Source organism: Mustela putorius, unplaced genomic scaffold, assembly GCF_011764305.1.
Source record: "Mustela putorius furo isolate JIRA1106 unplaced genomic scaffold, ASM1176430v1.1 tig00003896_pilon_pilon_pilon, whole genome shotgun sequence".
In the NCBI taxonomy this organism is placed as follows: Eukaryota; Metazoa; Chordata; class Mammalia; order Carnivora; family Mustelidae; genus Mustela; species Mustela putorius.
Window position 1 is genome coordinate 8,729,535 of NW_025422045.1, and position 23,815 is coordinate 8,753,349.

At 44.2% G+C, this 23,815-nt stretch overlaps 1 protein-coding gene across 1 annotated transcript; it reads right to left on the reverse strand.

Moving 5' to 3' along the window:
- Positions 1-8,324: 8,324 nt before the first annotated feature.
- Positions 8,325-22,708, reverse strand: PDCD7 (programmed cell death 7). The gene is made up of 5 exons (XM_045067442.1): positions 21,657-22,708; positions 19,377-19,515; positions 11,505-11,741; positions 11,153-11,240; positions 8,325-9,452 (listed from the first exon to the last, which is right to left on the reverse strand). The coding sequence occupies exons 1-5, from the start codon at positions 22,533-22,535 to the stop codon at positions 9,329-9,331; spliced, it is 1,467 nt and encodes a 488-aa protein (XP_044923377.1). The 5' UTR covers positions 22,536-22,708; the 3' UTR covers positions 8,325-9,328.
- Positions 22,709-23,815: the final 1,107 nt, after the last annotated feature.

The following is a 23,815-nucleotide window of genomic DNA, read 5'->3' on the forward strand; positions in this document are numbered from 1 at the left end:
AATCAACCACCTAGGACAAAACCTAACATAAGATATATAAAACCTCTACACAGAAAACTATAAAATATGATATTTAATGGAGGAACATGCCATGTTCATGGGTTACTAAGACTCAATATAACAAAGATAGCAATTCTCCCTGAATTGATTTATAGATTCCATGTATCAAAATTCCATCATGTTTTTTAGGGTCAGTTGGCAACTAGCCCTAAAATTTAAATGAAATGCAAAGGACCAAGAAAAGCCAAGACAATCTTAAAGAAGAAGCAACACAATTGGAAGATTTATACTATCAGATAGCAACACTTACTTTAAAGTCACAGGGATTAAGTCAGTGTGGTACTAACATGAGGACTTACAAAAAGTCCAGTAAAACAGAAAAAAAAGTCCAGAAACAGATCCATACATATACAGATCCTTAACTTGTGACAAAATTGGTCCTGTAGAACATAAGAAAAATAAATGTCAGGGTGCCTGGATGGCTCATGGGGTGCCTGGGTGGCTCAGTGGGTTAAGCTGCTGCCTTCGGCTCAGGTCATGATCTCAGGGTCCCGGGATCGAGTCCCACATCGGGCTCTCAGCTCAGCGGGGAGCCTGCTTCCCTCTCCCTCTCTCTCTGCCTGCCTCTCTAACTACTTGTGATCTCTGTCAAATAAATAAATAAAACCTTTTAACAAAAAAAAAAAAAAAGAAAAGAAAAATAAATGTCTTTTCAGTAAATGGCACACTGGATATCCACCTAGAAAAAAAAAATGACCCGTACTTCACATCATGTACACAAATCAGTTCAGGTAGACTGTAGATCTAAATGTGAAAGGTAAAATAAAACTTGAAGACAGGGGAATATATTCATGGCTTTATAATAGGTAAACATTTCTTAGGTTTCATTTTCTGCAGGTTGCAGAAAAGACAACAATGAAGCGAAACACTGACAAATTGGTTACATTAAAGAACTTCCACTCATCAGATGTCAGTAAGAGAGTAAAACAACAATGAAACAAAACAGAAACAAAACAAAGACACAAACAAGCAACAAAAGACATAAATCAGAATGGGAAGAGATATTTGCAGTCTATATATCTGACCAAGGATTCATACCTGATATACACAAAACAAAAAGAAAAAAAAGACGTAGTACAAAAATAGGCAAGAGATGTTAAGAGGCACATCATGAAAAAAGACATCCAAATAAACCTCAAAGTCGTTTAACATCATTAGCCTTTGGGGAAATGCAAAACAAAACAATGAGATACCAACACACACACACACACACACACACACACACACAATCTGTAAATGATTAAAACTAAAAAAAAAAAAAAAAAAAAAAGCCTGACAATATCAAGGGTTGATGAGGAAGTGGACATCTGGAACTCTCCTGCACTGTTGGTGAGAAAGTCAATTAGCATTAGTCAACAGTATCTACTACTAAGGCTGAAATCTAAGAATTAAAAATTCATTCACACATAGACTCTGGACCTTTAGTCTAAGATCAAGTATGTGTCTGCTAGTTTAATAATGTTCACAACCACCAGGGATTTGTAATGTATTCTAAACCAGATTAAATAAAGATTCTGACCACAGTCTGGCATTTTGCAAACAATCAGGGCTTATCAGGGAGCCACACCAGGGAGTATCTCCGGCTTAACACAATGTCATCCCTACCAGGATGTTGCAAAGCCCTGTTGCTGAGGGGTCACTGGGTCATCCCCATGCCCACAGGGGAACATCATGTGAGGAGGCAGAGTAAGTAATCTGAGTGCAGAGAGGTCAAATGAGGCCAGATGGGCAAATACTTTAATTCCCTCATCTCCGCTGTCTGCCCACTCCTGTCTGGGTCTTACCGTATGTTAAGCCTCAAGAGGCTTCTCCACCCCATGCCAGGAGACAGTTTCCCAGCACACTGGGAGCGGTTCTTTATGCTACAGGATCAGACAAGTCGCAGAGTGATCAGTAAGTTATCTGCCCCATCAGCCTGTTCCAACAGGAGACCTCTGAGGATAGGGAGTTGTAGGAGACATAGGAAAGTTAGTAAGTTTTGGCATTCTCAGATCGACAGTCATCTCTGCTAAACAGAAAATGAGAGGTACAGATAATGAAGTGATGATAGTCTTCAAAGGAAAGAAAGTATTCTAGGCCTTATCGGGGTGGGGGTAGCTTCAGCAAGGATGGGACCTTCAGGGTAGGGGAATGGCCTGTGAGCAGGAAAAGGTAGAGTGGAGAGGGTAACTCCAGCTTGAGACAGGGAACAGAGGCAGGGCAGAGTGAGGGGGAGACCACGTGTGACTCAAGTAGATAGTTTTGCTGGGAAGCAGCCTGCAGTTACTGAAGACTGGGGTAGAGCTGGGAAGAGCCCTGAATACTGACTCCATTCAGCAGACAGTGGAGAAAGCCCTGAAGGATCTAAAGGTGTGGGCTGAGAGTAGGGGAGCAGGGATGCTGGCAAAGCCAGTCTGTGCATGCTTTGGCAGGCTCCATAATCCAGGACCTCTCCGTGGGTCTGTGCTCATTGGGCTGAGTCAGAGCCTAGAGGCCTGAAGCAGGGCAAGTGGAGGTTGTGGTAACTGGTCTACGTGGAGCCCAGGCACTGACATGGGTACTATTTTTTAAAGATCTCCACTGTACTCTCTAAATGACTTCATCCTAGTCCATAGTGTCAATAACCTATGTGCCGATGACTCACATATTAAATTCTCCAGTTGTTCTCCAAGATCAAACTCATAATAACTGCCTACAAGGCATCTCTTCCAAGACTGTCCTCAAGGATGCCTCAGACTCTACATATCCAAAGTGAACTCCTGATTTCCCCTCCCCCAAACTGTGCCTCCTCCTCCAGCTTGTCTCAAGGGATGTTGAAGGTATACAGACTGAGAACTCATGCCCGACACTTTCTTCTTCACCACAGCCCATCTCAATTCCCTGTCATGTTTCTCTCTTAAATCTCTGGAATCCAGCCATTTCATGATATCTCCACTGCTAACAAGGGAGTCCAAGCCCCCATTATCTCTCACTTGGCTAACCGGTATCCATGTATCCTCTTATGCCCTAATATTATAAGTCTGTTTCATATACTGGGACAAAAGCGATCACTTCAAAACAGAACACTAAGCTGGTTTCCTGCTTAAAAGTTCCCAGCTGCTCTCAGAATAAAACCCGAACTCCTGATAAGAGCTACCAAAGCCCTGCAGTGTCTGGCCGCTACTACCTCCCCTCCTTATTCTTGCTATGCTAGTCTTCAATTGTTTTGGTCTCTTGGCCCAACACAGGCCTTTTGCATATGCTATTCCAAATCTCTGTCTTCTTCTTGTCTCCTCTGTACTAGTTTATAGCTGTTCATTCTTCATAGTTCAGCTGGAACATCATTTCCTCAAAAGCTTTTCCTGATCCAACCCCCAAACTTGGATAGGATCTACCCAGTACAGTGGCTTTTAAGATTTCTTTTTTATTGTGACCCATAGTATGAAATACATATGACCCATATCCATAGTATGAAATACATTTGGCTTTGTGACCCAGCATAGACATATGTAAGCTGAGTAACAATTCCTATCGCTACTATGTATTTTCTATTTTACCTAAATGCATTACAAAACTAAATTTGAAAAAAAACGGGGGCGGGGCTACTCTTACAGGCTACTCTTACCTTTCCTTCAAAGCACTCAGCACATTTTTTATGATAGTTGGATCAATTAGCTGGATATTAATCTATCCCCCTCAAAACCTGTATGGGGTCTTGGTATTTTGCTCACCATTATAGCCCTCATATTTAGCAAATTAATCTGAGCCTTAACAGCCATTTAATATATATTTGAACAATGGAAAATAGAAATAATGACTAACCACTTTTTCTTTGTAGTACGTATCGCAATTATAACTAATCATCTGTACAGTTAAGCTTCTCTATGCTAGATTCTAACTCTGAGAGAGCAGGAATTGTCTTTTTGCTCTTTTTTGTCTTCAGCATTTAATGTCGTTCCTAGCAAATGGTAAAAACGGTTTCCCAAGTACACAGTTCAAGTCCTGATATCCATATTCTGGCAAGAACTGAGCTGAGAGGAGCCTACTGCTCTGCAAAGTTACGCACTCTAACACCAACTGCCTTAGAAACGGATCCTTGCTTCAGAGACTATGAGAAACTCAGTTTATTCCAACAGGCCAATGTAACCTACATTGGAAACAGATTCTTCATAGGTAGCCAGATGCGCTAAGTCAGGAACTACTGAATGGGTGTACCCAAAAATTAATAGTTAGGGGTATCTGCCTGGCTCAGAAGAGCACGTGGCTCTTGTTGGTCCAGGGGCATGAGTTTGAGCCCCAGGTTGGTGTAGTGGTTACTCAAATAATAAACTTAAAAAAAAAGTTAACAGTTATGGGGCGCCTGGGTAGCTCAGGCTATACGTCTGCCTTGGGCTTGGGTCATCATCCCAGGGTCCTGAGATCGAGCCCTGCATCAGGCTCCCTGCTCAGCGGGAAGCCTACTTCTCTCTCCCGCTCCCCATGCTCATGTTCCCTTTCTCGCTGTCTCTGTCAAATAAGTATTAAAAAAAAAGAAAGTTAACATTACACAGGAATAGTTTATTGGTTGTTAAGCGTTAAAAGAAAAAAAGATTTAGTTGGAAATGCCTCATGTAACCTCTAGTCCCTTAAATATATCACTGCTAGTACTTGGTAGCACTCACATTCCTTCTATATATTCTATGTTATTATTTGAATGGAAGAAGACATACTTTGTACTTACCTTGTGATTCCCAGGATAACTTCCCTGTGGATAAAACATGTAGAAGTGAACTGCTACAACAGAGGATGTAATCCCAGCTAAGCTGCTTGATACACCTTTGCACAAGTCACATGGACACAGGAACATGAATGGGTTTAGTGATTACATTCGTTGGCTTGTAGCAAATCCTTTGACGTCATAAACTCAGCCACTAGGGCCGAACACTCTTAGTATTTAACATATAACTAATCTTTGTTTTCTAATGTCCCTTGTATTTTTTTTTAAAGATTTTATTTATTTATTTGACAGAGAGAGATCACAAGTAGGCAGAGAGGCAGGCAGAGAGAGAGGGGGAAGCAGGCTCCCCGCTGAGCAGAGAGCCCGATGTGGGGCTTGATCCCAGAACCCTGAGATCATGACCTGAGCCAAGGACAGAGGTTTAACCCACTGAGCTCCCAGGCACCCCTAATGTTCCTTGTATTTCTTAAAAACAAATGGTTTTTGTTAAGAGTTTCTCACAAATCCAGGGTCTCCTCTACCGGGAAAAAAGACAAAATATTCTTATATACAGGACATGATGAATCAACACATTTCTTGTTAATCTTTGAATGAGTTTATTTCTCTATTTTCATTAATTTATGTTCAATATAAAAAGAACATAGGTATAAAAAAGAGGCAGGATTTAGAAAAAGTCTGCCAGCCCAACAGGACTGTAATTCCTAGTTCTGACTGATAAGCATAAAAACCAACTAACAAGAATCAGCAAGAATGTGGTGTACAAATACCTTTTCCACTTAACAGAACCAAGGGTCACTAGAGAAATGACTGCTTCCTGGTTTGGGAAAGGAAATGCACAAGACAGACTGGGAACAGAACACTGCAATTGAGTGGGAATTTAGGAACTGAGTTAAAAGGGTTGCCGCTGACCAAAGGTGAGGCAATTAATGAAGAAAATAGTAACAATGGGTTGGAGGACAAATTATATTAGGTCTGAGTTTATAATAATTAAAATTCCCTGGTCACCTTTGAAGGATGCTCGGAGACCAGCTTGTTACTTTGAAAATTAGTTTAAAAAAAAAAAAAGTACTTATTTGCCTTTCCTATACAGATTGTATCCTAGGGTAACCGAATGGTTGATGAAGCGATGTTTCTTTTTTAGAAGTATTCCAGCGGGGGAGTCTGGGTGGCTCAGCCAGTGAAGCATCTGCCTTTGGCTCAGGTCATGGTCCTGGGACAGAGCCCCACGGGAGGCTCCTTGCTTAGCCGTGAGCCTGTTCTCCCTCTGCCTGCAGCTCCTCCTGCTATGCTCTCTGACAAATAAATAAGATCTTTAAGAAAAGTATTTCAGGGGCACTTGGGTGGCTCAGTGGGTTAAGGCCTCTGCCTTCGGCTCAGGTCATGATCCCAGGGTCCTGGGATTGAGCCCCGCATCGGGCTCTCTGCTCAGTGGAGAGCCTGCTTCCTCCTCTCTCTCTGCCTACTTGTGATCTGTATGTAAAAAAAAAAAAAAACAAAAAAAAACAAACAAATTGTAGAATTTGTCTTAAAAAAAAAAAGTATTTCAGGGGCGCCTGGGTGGCTCAGTGGGTTAAAGCCTCTGCCTTCGGCTCAGGTCATGATCCTGGGGACCCAAGATCGAGCCCCACATCAGGCTCCCTGCTCAGCGGGGAGCCTGCTTCTTCCTCTCTCTATCTGCCTGTCTCTGCCTACTTGTGATCTGTCAAATAAATTAATTTGGAGCCTGCTTCCCTTCCTCTCTCTCTGCCTGCCTCTCTGCCTACTGTGGTCTCTATCAAACAAATAAATAAAATTTTTTTTCAAAAAGGTATTTCATAGGCCCTGGAAAATATTCTTTTCAGAAAATTCCAATCTACATGTGGTCAAGAAACGTGCACACTCTTGAACAGTACTTTCCAGTACAAATATGTCATCCATGCATGTAATTGTACATCTCAATTCAAGCTCAGTTTCAATTCAAACTCTCAATTTCAAGTGCCCAATAGCCATACATGTCTACCCTATTGGGACAGGACAGCTCTCACCACTAAATTACAGGAAATATGGAAACAAAGGAACATGCTGTCACAAGAATGCAATTAGGAAAATCTGACTGGAAACTCTTCACAGAAAAAATGACCCAATTTCCTCAAGTAACTGCAAGGGATGGGGCGCCTGGGTGGCTCAGTGGGTTAAAGGCTCTGCCTTCGGCTCAGGTCATGGTCCCAGGGTCCTGGGATCGAGCCCCGCATGGGGCTCTCTGCTCAGCAGGGAGCCTGCTTCCCTTCCTCTCTCTCTGCCTGCCTCTCTGCCTACTTGTGATCTCTGTCTGTCAAGTAAATAAAATCTTTTAAAAAAATTAAAAATAAATTGCAAGGGAGAGACAGAGAGCACAAGAATACACAGGAAGAAAGACAGATCTACGGATTATCAGAAACTTAGGAGACATCATCAACCAGACATCATCAACCAGTAACAACATATGGATTGCACCTAGATCTTAATTTGAACAAAATGTAAAACACATGAGATAAGGAGCTCTGAATACTGACTGGGTATTTGATGATATTAAGGAGTCATTCATTTCTTCTAGTGCAATAATGGCACTATGGATAAGTTGTAAAAATATCTTTTAGAGCTACACATACTAAATACTTATGACTATGTCTGGGATTTGCTTCAAAATAATCCAGAGTGGTGGGGATATAGATAAAACAAGATTGGCTACAAGTTGGAAGGTATTTGAAGCCATATGAGGGGTATATAGAAAAAATAATACTACTCTCTTTACTACTGAATGTTGGAAATTTTCCATGATAAATTAAAAAACACTGTGGTTAAAGATTACCATGACACTGTCCATATTTTCAGAAGTATAATCCGTTAAAGACACTATTCTTTCTTTCTAAACTCATTTAGAACCAGAGGCTGCAGCCACTGCCACCACACAAGGCGATAAGCCAGGAAGAACTTACAAAACAAAACCAACCAAAAGACAGAAATAACATTTACTTTATTAAAACTTTGAGGAAGCTGAACGAGGAAGGAGGGATGGTTTTTTCTACCTGGGGTTAAATGCCCCTTGGGTTCTGCTGAGTTTTCCTGAATCTCTGCCTCACGCTTGTGCGCCTCTCAATGTAGATGTTTTAGTGACAAGGCTGCCTGGACACTGAACACATCATACAATTCATCTTTTATTTCTACTCTTTCTGTATCTCATCAGAGAGCAAAAGGACACACAGGCCTATGGGGTTATGTGAGGCTAATCGCATTAGATTTTAAGGTTTATGAGCTTAGGCATACTTAGGTATATCTGTTAACTCTCAAATGCAAAATATATAAATTTAACAGTGCAGATTTAACCAAAATGAACAAAGGTGTCAGCATCTTGCACCCCAGTGCTTCCAACTACATGAAATCATTTCCTAAGCTGGTGTCCTTTCCTGCTTACCCTGAGTTGGATTCCACTAAGTTTGGTACTTGAGGTTCACCTCCCTACAGCAAATGTCTATTTCACAAATTTGCATTTTGGGGTGAGAATGTGTTTTGTCAATGCAAAAGTGTGTGTAGTGATTTGGTAGGCAACAAATATGGGGGCAAAGGCTCAAGCTAAAAAATAAAAATGGCATTTATTCAGCTTTTTGGAAATATAAATAACACAATAGATGACAAAGAGCAAAATGAAATAAAACCCTTGACATGTTATATGATCGATCATTTCCAGGCACAACAATATTTATTAATGAATATCATAAAATTAATTTAATTTTTATCTGTTTTCCTCCCTGCTTTAACTACATGGGTGCTTCTGGAAGCTTGAGTTTCTAAGTAAACTCCACAGCTATTCCGGCCCCTATAATGTGACTGAGTGAGGTTATGGTCCCACTCCCATAGGGAATAAATGTCTATCAATGGGGATACTGAACCTCTAGACCTCTGGGAACTTAAAAACCATGTGTTTTTGTTAGGATCCTACTAACACAGGAAAATGCAGCCGTTATCCATTAAAACACAATCTGATATGGGTAGAGGTTTTCCAAGTTCTCTGCAGGACCATCAGACGATTCCACCAAGCTTTTCTGGCAGCCTCGCCTGCAGCCTGCAGCCTCTCAAGAGTCACAAACCAAAGATAAGGCATTTCTGACCTTTCCTCCTGGAAGTCACAGAGTTCTCTGGGTAGGGAGATTATGGAGGTTTTGCATCAAGCCTGCCTTCACACTCAGTACCAGGGGAAAGGCTGCTAAGTCTACCCAGTGCACGCCTGTGTTGAGCATACTTACCCATCACACACAAGGCCATTGAGAGTAAATGAACAAGTCACTCTGGACCAAGCCCCTTCAAAACAGAGGCAAATTTGGTGAACCAAGGCCACTGCCTGTTGTAATAACCCCAGTTCACCTAGGTCCTTTCCTGAAGAACCATATTAATCTCCTGATTCAAGAGGCATCTCTGGCCAAGACAGAGCACACAAGGAAAACGTAACTTCTGGGTAGGGCAATGCCATATGGAGTTTGGAGGCTGTGGTTTAGTCTACAGCATAAGAAGATGGTGGCATCACTCGTTTTTAAGAGCTGGAAAGAGCCATGGCTGGACCACAATCTTGGAGCATCTTTACTAATGCAGCTTAATGGCCGTTGCCCAGATGTCGTTGCTGGGGAGCGGGGGAAGGACCCATCCTTGGGGAACGGAGTTGCCTTTGGGATGATCAGATGGCACCAGGTACTGATCCCAATCATGCCTTAATAAGAACATTGTAGAACAACAGTTTATTTCTGTTTTATTCCAAGCAACATGTTCAGCAACTAAATACTCTATTTCAGGACTTAGCTTTCAAATGACTCATGTACTAGTCTGCTAAAGAACTTGATTTCTAGGCATTATGCAAAGATCGTATTTCTTAAATGTACATATAAAGGATAAAAAACTGCAAAGAACTTACAATCTTATGGATAACCAAATAATGAATATACAGTTGATCCTCATTATTTGCAGGTTCCATATCTGCAAATGTGCCCATTCACAAAAATTCATTTGCAACCACACAATCATTACTTGTGGGGCTTTAGTGGTCACTTGCCAACATGCACAGAGCAGTGAAAAATCTGAGTCCCTGACAGGCACATTCCCAACTGAAGTTGAATAAGGTGATGCCATCTTCCTGTTTTCAACTTCACACTGTAAAAAAGTGTCCTTTCTGCAGTCTCTTTAGTACCACATTTTCCACGTATTTGTGCTTTTACTGGTACACTGCTACAGTGCTAGCTAGCGTGAGAAGGCAGGGGTATGCCTTACAGTGAATACGTGCATGCTAAAGAAGCTATGTTGAGGCAGGAGTTACAATGCTGCTAGCTAGAAATTCAATGTTAATGAACTGATAATATATATTAAATAACATGTTTTTAAAAAGAAATCCACATAAAACGATGTTATGTATTGACTGGTTGATGGAAAAGGTTGTGGCTTCAGGCTGACAGGAACCTAACCCTGTATTTCCCCGAGGGATAGCATTCCAGTATTCTCTAATTCACTACCTGTAGCTTTACAGAATATAACTATGGTGAATGATGAGAATCAACTGTACTTATGTTCAGAAGCTAAAACTTGTATGTTAGCCAGAAATACGCTTTTCCCAGAATACCAACTTGGTATGCTCCAAAGCATCACTAGAGCTCTGGAAGCAACCCAAGAGATCGCTTAGTTCAGTGATTTTCAAACCAGGCTTTCAAGACCATGAGGCCCCAAGCAGATGTTCTGGGGAATCTAGACAACAACAAAGCGCTTCCAGTCAATAACAGATTTGATCTGCCTAAGGAATTCGCTCATTCTAACTATTTTACAAATGGATTTCTCAGAAGACTGTCTCTGGGAAGGGCACTACTGCTGAAGTTTGAAGGCCACATTCTAGTCCACCATTTGCATTTTGTAGGTGAGGAAAGTGAGACCCAAGAGCGCTGAAAACTTGACCCAGCTCATTAGTAACTGCAGATTAAGATGCGACTCCTTGTTCCTAGCTCTCCTGGCTCTGACCTGTGGAACTTACAGGACGGTATGGCACTTAAACAGTCTCCACAGGCAAGTAGGCAGAGAGGGTTTCCTACCCTGGGTCTACTTAGCAGCATAAGAGAATTAGGAAAAGGAAGCCAACGCTTTAATACAACAGTTACAGCATGAGACGATACTTGTTGGGCAAATCACAACCTGAGTTTCAGTTTCTTCACCTGTTAAAACAGAGACATCTACTTCTCAAGGACTGAGGACTAAAGGCATGTGTGGTATCCTTGGAACCTCGAAACTTTACATAAACCCATAAGGAATTAAAAAAAAAAAAAAAGAAGAAGAGGGCCAGCAAGTGATATAGCAATAGACCTCGACAACACAAGCACCTCAAGGGCTACTTGCTACCCAGGGGGAAGGCAACATGGAGAGTGTTAATCTGACCTTATCTGGATGAGGGCTGGCAGGGAGTGCTCGGCTTGGAGGTAATACTGTCGGAAGGGCTGCAAGAGATGAGCGAGTGGGAACTCATCTGCAAAAGAAAGGCACATTACCACGTCATCATTCTTCATATTCAGTGTACTTCTCCATGCAAGCTAACTGAGCCTGTGACTATGACAATGTGGTCAAATATTTCATCTTTGTGATTTCCAGTATACAGTTTAGAATTTCAAATCTTGCAGGTGCCATTAGCTGCCTACCACCTCTTAGCTTATGTTGAGATCATCCACGAGGGAAAAAAAAAAGGTGCCAATCAAGTATTTTCCTTTTCTCCCCTGGTTACAGAGGAACTTACCTGGATCCCCAAATAACTTGGACTCAATTTCACGCTTCTGAAGTAAAATCTTCTCTTTTTCTTTCCTCTGTTTCTTTTCTAGTTCTCTTTTCCTCTCTTCCTCTTGTTCTCCTTCCAACATGACTCTGAGGGCTCTCTCTTCAGCTTCATACAATTCAGAGCGTTTTTTAATTAGTTTTCTTAGTCGCTGAAGATGATGCTCGAAAGTCTCATCTGCTGAGGCTGGGGGACAGACACCTAGGCAGAGATCCAAATGGTATTTTAGAGATAGCTATCTCTAAAATTTATCCCAAAATCGGCATTCTAATGAGCAGACTCAAAGCCCCGTTTAGGCTGCCATTTGCAACGACGCTGATGGAACTAGAGGGCATTATGCTAAGCGAAATAAGTCAATCTGAGATAGACAATTATCATGTGATCTCACGGATACCAGGAATTTGAGAAACAAGACAGAGGATCCTAGGGGAAGGGAGGGAAAAATGGAACAAGATGAAACCAGAGAGGGAGACAAACCATAAGAGACTCCTAATCTCAGGAAACAAACTGAGGGTCGCTGGAGTGGAGGGGGCGGCTGGTTGATGGACAATGCGGAGGCTATGTGCTATGGTGAGTGCTGTGAATTGTGTCAGACTCATGAACAACAGACCTGTATCCCTGAAACAAATAATACATTATGTGCTAATAATTTTTTTTTAAAAAAGCTCTACTTACACTATGAATTTGCTCAGAATCCGTAAATTCTAACCAATCTTCAAGGTTCAATTTGATCCTGAGTCTCCAATTAGTCTGACCCCACCCTGGCTGACTTTCCCTAACTCCTCTCTCTGGATCATTCCACTTAACCTGATTTTATTTATTTCTAATGGTTTTGATCCTTTGGTTGGGCAATGATCTCACTAAAGAGAGGATCTCTCAGGGCTTGGGTGGCTCAGTCATTAAGTGGCTACCTTCAGGTCAGGTCATGATCCCAGGGTACTCGGGCTCCCTGCTCGATGGGAAACCTGCTTCTCCCTCTCCCATTCCCCCTTACTTGTGTTCCCTCTCTCACTGTGTCTGTCAAATAAATAAATAAAATCTTAAAAAAAAAAAAAAAAGACAGAGAGAGGATCTATCTTATACTTCTTCATTCTGATATTACCATAGCACAGGCTCCCAGACCAAACAATAAACAATTCTCTTGTTGATGGAGCCTGAAGTTCTGGGAGAACACACTTGGATAACGAGGAAGAAATACACATAACCAATCACACTGACCTCACAGTCTACTGCTTAGTGTAGGACAACCAAATATTTCAGTTTGTTCAGTTTTAGTATTGAAAGCCCAGCATCCTGGGAAACCTGGGATGGTTAGTCACCCTGATTTAAATGTGAGGTCAGCTAATAGGACAGGCAACATAGCTAGTGCCACAATTGGGAAAATTTGATTACAGACGAGTTAATAGGTGATATCAAAGGATTATTACTAATTTTGTTATGTGTGATAATTGCATTATAGTTGACTATGGGCATTTTATTTAAGTGTTCTATTTTTGTGCATGAGTGAAAAATTTTTTTTTTTTTTAAAGATTTTTTTTATTTATTTATTTGACAGAGAGAAATCACAAGTAGATGGAGAGGCAGGCAGAGAGAGAGAGAGAGGGAAGCAGGCTCCCCGACGAGCAGAGAGCCCGATGCGGGACTCGATCCCAGGACCCTGAGATCATGACCTGAGCCGAAGGCAGCGGCTTAACCCACTGAGCCACCCAGGTGCCCCGATGAGTGAAAAAATTTTTTTAAAGATTTTTTTATTTATTGGGATGCCTGAGTGGCTCAGTTGGTTAAGCAGCTGCCTTTGGCTCAGGTCAGGATCCCAGTGTCCTGGGATCGAGTCCCACATTGGGCTCCTTGCTCAGCAGGGAGCCTGCTTCTCTCTCTGCCTCTGCCTGTGCTCATTCTCTCTGACAAATAAATAAATAAAATCTTAAAAAAAAAAAAAAAGATTTTTTTTTTTTTTTTTTTTAAAGATTTTATTTATTCATTTGACACAGAGAGATCACAAGTAGGCAGAGAGGCAGGCAGAGAGAGAGAGAGGAGGAAGCAGGCTCCCCGCGGAGCAGAGAACCCGATGCGGGACTCGATCCCAGGACCCTGAGATCATGACCTGAGCCGAAGGCAGCGGCTTAACCCACTGAGCCACCCAGGCGCCCCAAAAAGATTTTTTTTTTAATTGAAAGAGAGAGAGAAAATAAGTGGGGTGAGGGTTACAGGAAGTAGCGGACTCACCACTGAGCAGGGAACCCAATGTGGGGCTCAATCCCAGGACCCCAGGATCATGACCTGAACCAAAGGCAGATCCTTAAATGACTCCTGATTTTGGCTAAGATCATGAAATCAAGCCCTGGGTCACTCTCCCCGGTTAGGAGAGAGTCCGCTTCTCCCTCTCTTTCTGCTCCTCCCCTGGCTTGTGCTCTCTCTCAAATAAATAAATAAAATCTTTTTTAAAATTTCCTAAGGAAATGTTTTAAAGTTTAATGAACACTTGAGTGGGTTACAGTTGTGCACTCACTACCACCGGCCCTGAGACAGAGAAGCTGCTGGTGATTCATCCTGGAGTGATGTGGGTGTGGGCCATCCACAAAGATTTTAAAGGCAAATGTATTTATTATGGAAGCATCTTAACAAGGCCAGATTCAAGGAAGATAAAAATTTGCACACCACATACATAGTCAACCATTTTTATTTCCCGTTGAGCCTGCAGTAATTTTTGCTCATCCGTACATCAGCAACGTCACACAGTTCAACACAGTATGTACAATTTCTACATGTCCATTTCAATTCTCTACCTTCTTTTCCAGCCTTTATCATTACTGAATGTCTCTATCCTGTTTCATCAAATCAATGTACCATAATTTACTTAACAAGCTCCCTATTCCTGGACACTTAGGCTGTTCCAAATGTCCTATTATCATATACTGTTACAATCAGTACTCTAGGACATGTCACTTTTTTCCTTCTACAGATTATTTCTCTAGGATAAATCCTCAAGAGAAGAAATGTTTATGAGTACTTCCAGGATCACCTAAATGTGGTACTAAACTGCTTCCTAAAAGAGCTGACTGATTCAGGCCTTTGAAGGTCTGACTGTTTTCTCCTTCAACCATCACCGCTAAGTGGTTGTGGAATTCCTTCTCCTATCCTCACCTGAAAGGCTAACATTTCTCCAGGTCATTTTCTCCTAACTGCTTTGCTTGAACAGGTTTCCAGTCACTCATTACCAACTATAGAAACTCTACATCTCAAATCCATTTTCTATGAAGTGGCAAACTATTTTCCAAATACACACAAAATTCTTATGCACTGAGAAGCTCAAGCTGTCCCTACTCTGTTTCATAATAATTTCATGACTGTTTAATTTCTTTACCTAGATCAGGAATTGGTAAACTTTTGCCAGACAGACAGTACTACAATCTGCCAGTACAGCCAAAATATAGACATTCCCCATGAGGAATGGTGGCCTGCTCCCATCTCAGGCTGCTGGGGCTGCACCTCGAATCCATACCTCCATCAACCTTTCATTGATCACTTCTAATCAGCATGACACAGATTGAGAAATGGCAGTCCTCACCCACTCTTTCTCTTGATCCCATGTACTAACACAGTTTAGGTTCCCTCCACCCCTCCCACTCACTCCTCGGGTTCTTGCAGGACCTACATTCCAATGCCTTCTTTTCCCTTCAGTCCCCTACACCTTAGAGCCTAGTCCAGTCTTTGAATCTTCCCATGATGAGAAAAAAGCTGCTACCTCTAAAGTCTTAAGTATGATTCTTCTCTTCTCTGACTAGGTCTTTCTACCCTCTCAGTGTACTTATGTCCTCCTCCCTGGAGACTGTCGGCTTTATTAAAACCTCCAACTGAATGTATCCAAATCTACCTCGCCTTCTACTCATCCTCACCAAAACTTGGGTTCATTTTTTTTTTTTTAAGATTTTATTTATTTATTTGACAGACAGAGATCATAAGTAGACAGAGAGGCAGGCGGGGTGGGGGGAGGGAAGCAGGCTCCCCACTGAGCAGAGAGCCTGATGCGGGGCTCGATCCTAGGACCCTAGGATCATGACCTGAGCTGAAGGCAAAGACTTTAACCCACTGAGCCACCCAGGTGTCCCACTTGTGGTCAGTCTTAAAGCAAAACCCTAACAGCTCTGCTCACCTGCCAGTCGCAGAGCACTCCTGGGAGAAGTCATCTGATTATGTGATCCAGCGCCAGTACGCAACTACATCAGCTGTGCCCGTAGCACCTCCCTACAACCATACTCCCAAGCGGTCTCTAGTAGGCTTCTACTCATTCTTCACAGCAGTTATTTCAAACATTTACTGCTCTCCTAAAGCCTTCCTTCTCTATGGTCTCTGAGCAAACCATCTATCCTATCTCAGTTAAAACAGGCTAGTAGGCAGGAAATCTCTTTTTTTTTTTTATTTTTTATTTTTTAAAGATTTTTATTTATTTGTTAGAGAGAGAGAGAGATACAGAGCGCAAGCACAGGCAGACAGAGTGGCAGGCTAGAGGCAGAGGGAGAAGCAGGCTCCCCGCCAAGCAAGGAGCCCGATGTGGGACTCGATCCCAGGACGCCGGGATCATGACCTGAGCCGAAGGCAGCCGCTTAACCAACCGAGCCACCCAGGCGTCCCTAGGCAGGAAATCTCTTAACTTTCAGTCCCCATTTCACTCATCCGCATGACTACCCATCCTTGTCTCCTTCATTTTCATTCCAGTGGAAGATGGATCCTTCTAAGGGCTCCTGGGTGGCTCAGCCAGTTAAGTGTTTGCCTTCAGATCAGGTCATGATCCCAGGGTCCTGGGATCGAGCCCCATGTCGGGCTCCCTGCTCACTGGAGAACCTGATTCTCCCTCTCCCTCTGCTGCTCCCCCTACTTTACTTTCTCTCTCTCTGTTCAAATAAATGGAAAAATAAAATCTTTAAAAAAAGATGGCTCCTTCTACACTTAAGTTAATCCCTCTGCCTGGGATCAGAGTCTCCCTAGCTCCTGCAGGACCTTGAGCCATCTTCAATCCCTCCTGCTTCTCTCTGATCCCCTCCCTCTATTCATATCTTTGCTCGGCAATGAAATGTGTTCAACTTTTCCCCATGACCCTAAGATTACCACCCACCCCTCTATGCTGTCAGATACTGAATTTCCTCTCTCCTTTCTTCACAGGCAAGCTTTTTAATAAGTTAAACTCACTGTTTGCTTTTCTCACCTTCTATTCCCTCTTTAATCTAGTCTAGTCTGGCTTCTACCAATACCGTTCTGCTGATCATCTATTGGGTATTAATATCCATGGATTTTCCTCAATCCTTAGGTACCATCACTACTCCTTCTTACAGATGAGGAAACCAAGGCAAAGAGATGTCTGGGTAACCAGCTCAAGATAACTCTGGGCATTCTCTCTGGGCATTTGCCACTTTTCAGGAGGGAGGTGACCTACCTTCTCTTATCTCTGACCTCTCTTGTGACCACACCTTTATCCATCTGGATTTTGACATTCCCGAGGATTTTGTCTTTTTGGCCCTCACCTCGCACTGTACAACTTCCTGAAGGTCATGCCTACTTGTGGCTACATGCTGATGACCTCTTCTCCAGGATGTACCCCTGGCACCTCAAACTGACCATGTCCCACACTGAACTCGCCAAACCCAAGTCTATTCCTCCTCCCATGGCTGAGTTCCCCAAGTTATTTACTTATACACTCCCTCTCTCCTTTATTCATATTTCTTAAATGCATTTACTTTTCTCCAACCCACCATCTGATACTTAGTTCACACTCCCATATTAACCACAGTCAGACTACTGAACAGTCTTCTCAGTCTCTCTCCTCTTCTCCCTCCATCCTAGATGCTCCAAAACTTTCTCTGCTCCACCAGCACTAATCACCGCTGTCATTTCACTTTCTGCTTAAAATTTTCAATGGCTCCCCTCAGCTTTCAGCATAGGGGAGCAGTCTAGTCTGGCCCCTAAGACACTTTGCAATGTGGCCCTGTTTACATATCCAGCCTCATTCTCTGAGCCCTTATTTAGAGGTACACATACCTTGAAGGAAAAGTTTTAAGTACGTAATGGAACCAGCAGCTAGTTACCAAATCATTTTACATTCAAGTCGATTAACTCCAGGGAAGCTGCTTTTTTACAAACAGATCACAATTCCTCCAAAATTCCCTCCCCTTCTTTTGGACCAAAGTGAGGAAGACTAATAGAGTGAAATTACACTAGGAAATTTACTTGGCAAAAGTTTACTGACCACTCACCTCACAGAGGGCATGGAGCAGGAGAATATTAAACAAAAGCCCTCGGGTTTTCATTCCCAAGGAAGAGATAAGGTAGACACCATAGATCGAACTCCCCTTTGACTAATGAATGTGCTATGGGATCATCTGCGTCCGAGGCCTGAATCTGAATCAGTTACTCTGAAGGCTGGCATGCAGAAGCTAACCACTTAGCTAGTCAATGTGCTTGGCTGAATCCACAATGGTCACATCCCAATGAAACTTTATTATGGGCCTGACTCACAGGTTCCATTTATATTTTATTTTATTTTATTTTTTTAAAGATTTTATTTATTTATTTGACAGACAGAGATCCCAAGTAGGCAGAGAGGCAGGCAGAGAAGTGGGGGGAAGCAGGCTCCCCGCAGAGCAGAGAGCCCGATGTGGGGCTCGATCCCAGGACCCTGGGATCATGACCCGAGCCGAAGGCAGAGGCTTTAACTCGCTGAGCCACCCAGGCACCCCTCCATTTATATTTTAAAACACACAGGGGAAGTCATCTGCTATCATAATATTTGCTAATTTATGTGTTCTCAACTATCCCTGGTGAATATCAATGGCCTACAGCCTACTAAATAAGGTAGCATGTGGTCCAAGTCAGGTGCAAGTGAGGAGGAGGTCACCTCAGCCCAAATCAGGGAAGGATGGAGAATGTTGCATGTGTATTTAGTTCTGCAGGACAGTGAGAGCTTAAAATGGAAAAGATGGAACTGAGGGCCCTCCGCACGAATAGACTGACAAGAACAAAGATTAAGACAGGGAGGGGCGCCTGGATGGTTCAGTGGGTTAAACCCTCTGCTTTTGGCTCAGGTCATGATCTCAGGGTCCTGGGATCGAGCCCCGCACTGGGCTCTCTGCTCAGCAGGGAGCCTGCTTCCTCCCCTCTCTCTGCCTGCCTCTCTGCCTACTTGTGATCTCTCTCTATCAAATAAATAAATAAAATCTTAAAAAAAAAAAAAAGATTAAGACAGGCAAATGTTCAAAGCACAACTAGGGATCTTCTAGAAAACCAATGCTCCCTCTAGAGGTAAGAGGAGATGACTGAGGTTTTATGATCCAAAAGCATGTAAGCTGAGGACATCATACAGTCTGCAAGGCACTCCTTGCCCTGTCCAACCATTCACACCTCTTTAAATATCAATGTTTCTGGTTGGAAACATATCTAAAGGAGCATGCCAAGTTGAAAACTCCTGATGAACCTAGTAAAAGTAGGATAGCTTTTGCCTTGGTACATGGGCAAAGTTGACCAGCCATGCCAACCTCACTCAGAAAAGCGTGGTCAGGAATGCCGGGGGTAGGGATAATGAGTCAAAGGAAAGGCAGTGTATGGGTTCCCACACCTGTCTCTCTTTTCAACCCTGGAAACCAAGGGGTAAACAAAGTCTGAGGCTTCCTACTTCAAAAGTTCTGAGGTACTGCTGACAAGCTTTATTACTCTATTGGGTGAAAATAAAAAATTATCAAATATTTTTCCTTAAAAAATGGCAGGGGGAGGGCGATAGGGTAAAGAAAGGGACAGTGCAGGGCAACAGAGGAATAAATACAAGTAGAAATCCAAAGCCACGGTTACCCTTTCTTGCTGCTGCCTCTTTCCTGAGCTTCCTCAATTTCTCCAAGGCCCGAAGAATGTCCACCATTCTTTTGGTGTCTGCTTGTTTTTTCCTCACTTCAGATAAGACACCATCAGCAGCAGCTTTAAGTTCCTGCTCCTGGAAAGAGAGTCCATGAGACAGACTTAGTTTTTGGAACAACCCTACGGCAGAGAACAGCTGCCTAGCAGTGAGCTTTTGAAGATCAGACAGTTGCAAGGTTAAGAGTTTCTACTGATCTCCCTCCCAATTTCCTACATTGGACACAATTCCTCTCCTCCACTGTTCCAGCCAAGGGATTATCTTCTCTGCAGTTTCCATGCAGGTTCTGATCTTTGTTTCTTCCTTGGAATTTGTTCAAATGTAGTCCAAGGAACCCTGCACCAACTTTAGGTTGGAAGCTCTCTTATTAAAAATGTGGACTCCTGGGGTGCCTGGGTGGCTCAGTGGGTTAAGCCTCTGCCTTCGGCTCGGGTCATGATCCCAGGGTCCTGGGATCGAGCCCTGTGTTGGGCTCTCTGCTCAGTGGGGAGCCTGCTTCCCTTCCTCTCTCTCTGTCCTCCTCTCTTTAATATTTTATTTATTAATAAATAAAATATTTTAAAAAAAAGTGGACTCCTGAACCCAAAGATTCAGACCAGGTGGGAAGATAAGGAATGGGTTAGAAAGGCCCAGGACTCCACAATTCTGTGACACACAACATGCATAGCTTGTACTCCAGTGTTCTTAAGTGCCTAGGATTTTTTGACATGAGAGCCTTTCAAACACTGAAGACCCTTATCCTACTCTTCTTAAGCTGGTTCACATGTAGACAGAATGACTGGTTCCTCAAACCACCACTCACAGGACCTGGTCTCCAATCCCCTCAGTGTGGATGGTAAGAAAGATCATTTTGCCTAAAGCTCTCTTCCCATCTATCAAATAAATGCCTGTACTTTCACCATCACAACCACACCATACTGTTCCCCTCTTCTGCTTCTATTAACTTCTCTACCGGAACTGCACCTGTTGCTCTCACTTGGCTTTGACATCTCCTTTAAAACTCAGTTCAGATGTCACAGTATCACCTACAGAGTCTTCCCTTATACCATCCCCCAAACTGGATATTCCTTCTCTGGGTTCCTACAACACCTACAGGTGAAACCCTAACACATACTGTGCTGTATAGACATGGTCCCCATGAGGCTCCAAGCCCCTTAAGGACAAGCACTATATATCCTATTCACCCCTATCACCATCACCAGGTCTGGCACATAATGGGACCTTACTAAATGTCTGTAGAACTGATGCAAACTCCTTTAGATTATGGTGTTGCTTCCATGTATTCTCCATTAAAACACAGATACTCGTGGAGGTGTGAAGACAAAGCTCGCCATCATATTTCAGGGGGGAGTTATTTCAGATTCTAGGGCAGTAACAGACACAAGGAGGAAGAGGGAGGAAACCCTAGCTGGTTGTAGAGAGTGAAGGGAGTGGGGAAAACACCTAGAGGCAACCAAAAGTAATGAGAATGTCTTAAACAAGTATCTGACCAATTTCCATTTCACCGTGGCCCCTACAGAAGACTAACAGGCTTTGAAAGGAGACAACATGGGCTCAAATCAGGAGTAAAACTGCTAAAAACCAGCTGTGTGATTGTTGGCAAGTTAGTGTCTCTCTGCCTCAATTTTCTAATCTGTAAAATGGCGAGAATACGGTTTACCTCTCACGGTTGTTACAGGAATTAAAAATCTGGCATATGCAAGGGCTTTCGCAGAGTTTCTAGTATGCAGTAAGTGCTCAAAAACACCACTGTTAAACCTGGGGATATGTGGTTTAAAATTCCTAAACAAAGGAATCTTGGAAAAGGCATCACTACTGCCCCATTAGCCAATTAGGGTAAGGCACCAAGTGCTCTATATTTGTATTAAAATCAGCAGACCCATATAAGAAACAGGAACCCAGATTTTTGTTCATCTTGAACGTTAGTTAAATAGAACATTGTAGCAGGAGACAGGACGTCTGTCATCCCTGCAACGCCACTGCGTAATCCCAGACCTTGTTTACAGGACTCGCAGTGCACCTAGAGCATTTGTGTTTTGTACTACACGTCATTTACATGCAATCAACGTGAAGACAGGAGGTCGGAAAGCCTGGTTACCTTTTTATCTTAAGGATAAAGAAAAGGAGGCTTAAGCATCGGAAACGACAGCGCAAAGCCTCACGGTCCTTCAGGTTCCAAACATCACTACCCCCAGCCACCGCACAGCTGTGGCTCTTACCCGCTTCTTCTCCTCCACCTCCTGCACGCACTTAACCCTCCAAAGGTCAATCTCCTGTTCGCGCTCCACTGCCCGCGCGGCTTCAGCCTCCCGCTCGGCTTCGCGTTCTCGGGTCCTCTCGCGAAGCCGCAGGCGGCGGCGCCGGACCCTCTCCAACCTCCGCCGCGCCTCACCCACATAGGCTGCCTGGGTCAGCAGCTGTAGTCTTTCGGCGAGTTGGGCGCGCAGCGGCGCAGCCTGGGCATGCAGCAGCACCCAGGCCGGGCCATCGGCCTCGGCCTCGCGCAGGGCCTGGCTCAGGTCGCGCAGCCGCCGCACCAGGTGCAGAGCCCCGCGCAACTGTGCGCGCACTTCGCCCAGACTGGGCCCGGCGGGCGCGCGCGGAGGCACCGGGCAGCCGGCCCGCCGCGGGGTTCCGAACACCGCCTCTAGCCACTGCCGGTCGCGCAGGCGCTGCAGGGCCGCATCCCCAAGCTCGTTGGACGGCGGCGGCGCCTCAGGCCAGTGCGGGCTCCAGGGCGGCCCCGGGCCTGGCGGCGGCGGCCGCGACCGCTCGCCACCGTCGGTCCCCGGGAAGGGCCGGCACTGGGGCGGCGGCGGAGGCAGGGGCGGTGGCGGCACCGGGTAGAAGACGCCGCCGCCGCTACCGCCACCGCCGCCGCCACGAGAGGCTTCCCCGGGGGCCCGGGGCTGCAGAGCCAGCGGGGGCTGGAGGAAGGGGGCGGAGGCCCCCAGAAAGGGGCCGGGCCGCTGGGGAAGAGGCGGCGGGAAAGCCGGGGAGGGCAGCGGTGGTGGCGGACAGCCGAAGGGAGCGGGAGGCGGCGGCTGCGGAGGCGGAGGGCCTGCGCGACCTGGGGCGAAGTAGGGCGGCAAAGCCATATCCACCACGGAGGGAGTCTGAGCAGTGACAGGAATTTGAGTGGTTCCCCTAGAAAGAGTGTCTTCCGGGGAGGAAGTGACGTATACACGTGCGACACCAGCAGGATGCGCCCGGCCCCGAGAGCCCCAGGCGTGTGTGGGCGTTCCTTCAGTTCTTCAATTTCTAAGTAGTCATCTTTGAGCATTCTAGGTGGGAGCCAGCTGCACAGCAAACATTGTAACTAACAGATGCAGTTTCGCGCGTGAAACTACCTGTAAAGAAAACACATTAATTAAGTAGTTGTGCAAACAAATGCAGAAGTGCAGCGGTGAATGGAAGTACTACCAAAGAGGAAAACACCGGGCAAGAAGAGCTTACAGATTTTGACGTAGTCAAAGAAGTTAGGGGAGACTGTCCTAAGGATTTCAGCCTGACAAGTAGGAGTTGGAGAGAAGCACAGTTCAGATAGGAACAGCATTTCTAAAAACTCTTTAATAGTAGGTCTAGTCGGGGAACTGAAAGAGTGTTAGTAGGGAGGTGATGTGATGTTGGGCTCCTGGAGCTAATAATAGTCAAGAAAGAATTCTTGAGACGTCTTGGGTGCACAGAAGATGGTTTTATGAAAGCACGGAGACAGGACCCATGGGCAGGAAGAGCCGCACTGGGATTGGTTATATACTTTTAAGTTGGAGTGGGGGTAGAAACAGGAAATTTCCAAAAAGATGTTCATATGTTAAAGAATACTTAGAGGATCCTGTAGGTCAGGCTGTGGTCAAGCTAAATTTGCTTTTTTCCTCTAGCAAAGTATTAACTGTAAGATAATTGGGAGCTGGGGTGCCCGAGTGGCTCAGTTGGTTAAACAACTGCCTTCAGCTCAGGTCACGATCCCAGAGGCCTGGGATCAAGTCCCGCATCGGGCTCCCAAAGTCCAGCATCGGGCTCCCAGCTCCATGGGGAGTCTGCTTCTCCCTCTGACCTCCTCACCTGTCATGCTCTCTCTCACTGTCTCTCTCGCAAATAAATAAATAATTAGAAAAAAGAAAAAAGATAATTGGGAATTTCTGGAGGAATGTCCTTCTCTGCTTGTCAATGGGCAGCAAATTGTAAGGAAATTAATTTGATCTACATTTCCTTTTGCCTTTGTTCTTCATGTCTGATGGAGTCTAGAAAGCCTGGAGGGAGCCTGGGAGGACAGAGTGAAGGTTTCCAGGATCTCCTATCTTAAAAGCAATGGGAAACCGCTGGAGGGGAAGGAAAGACCATGTTGCAAAATTAGGTATTTAAAATTAAACTATTCTGA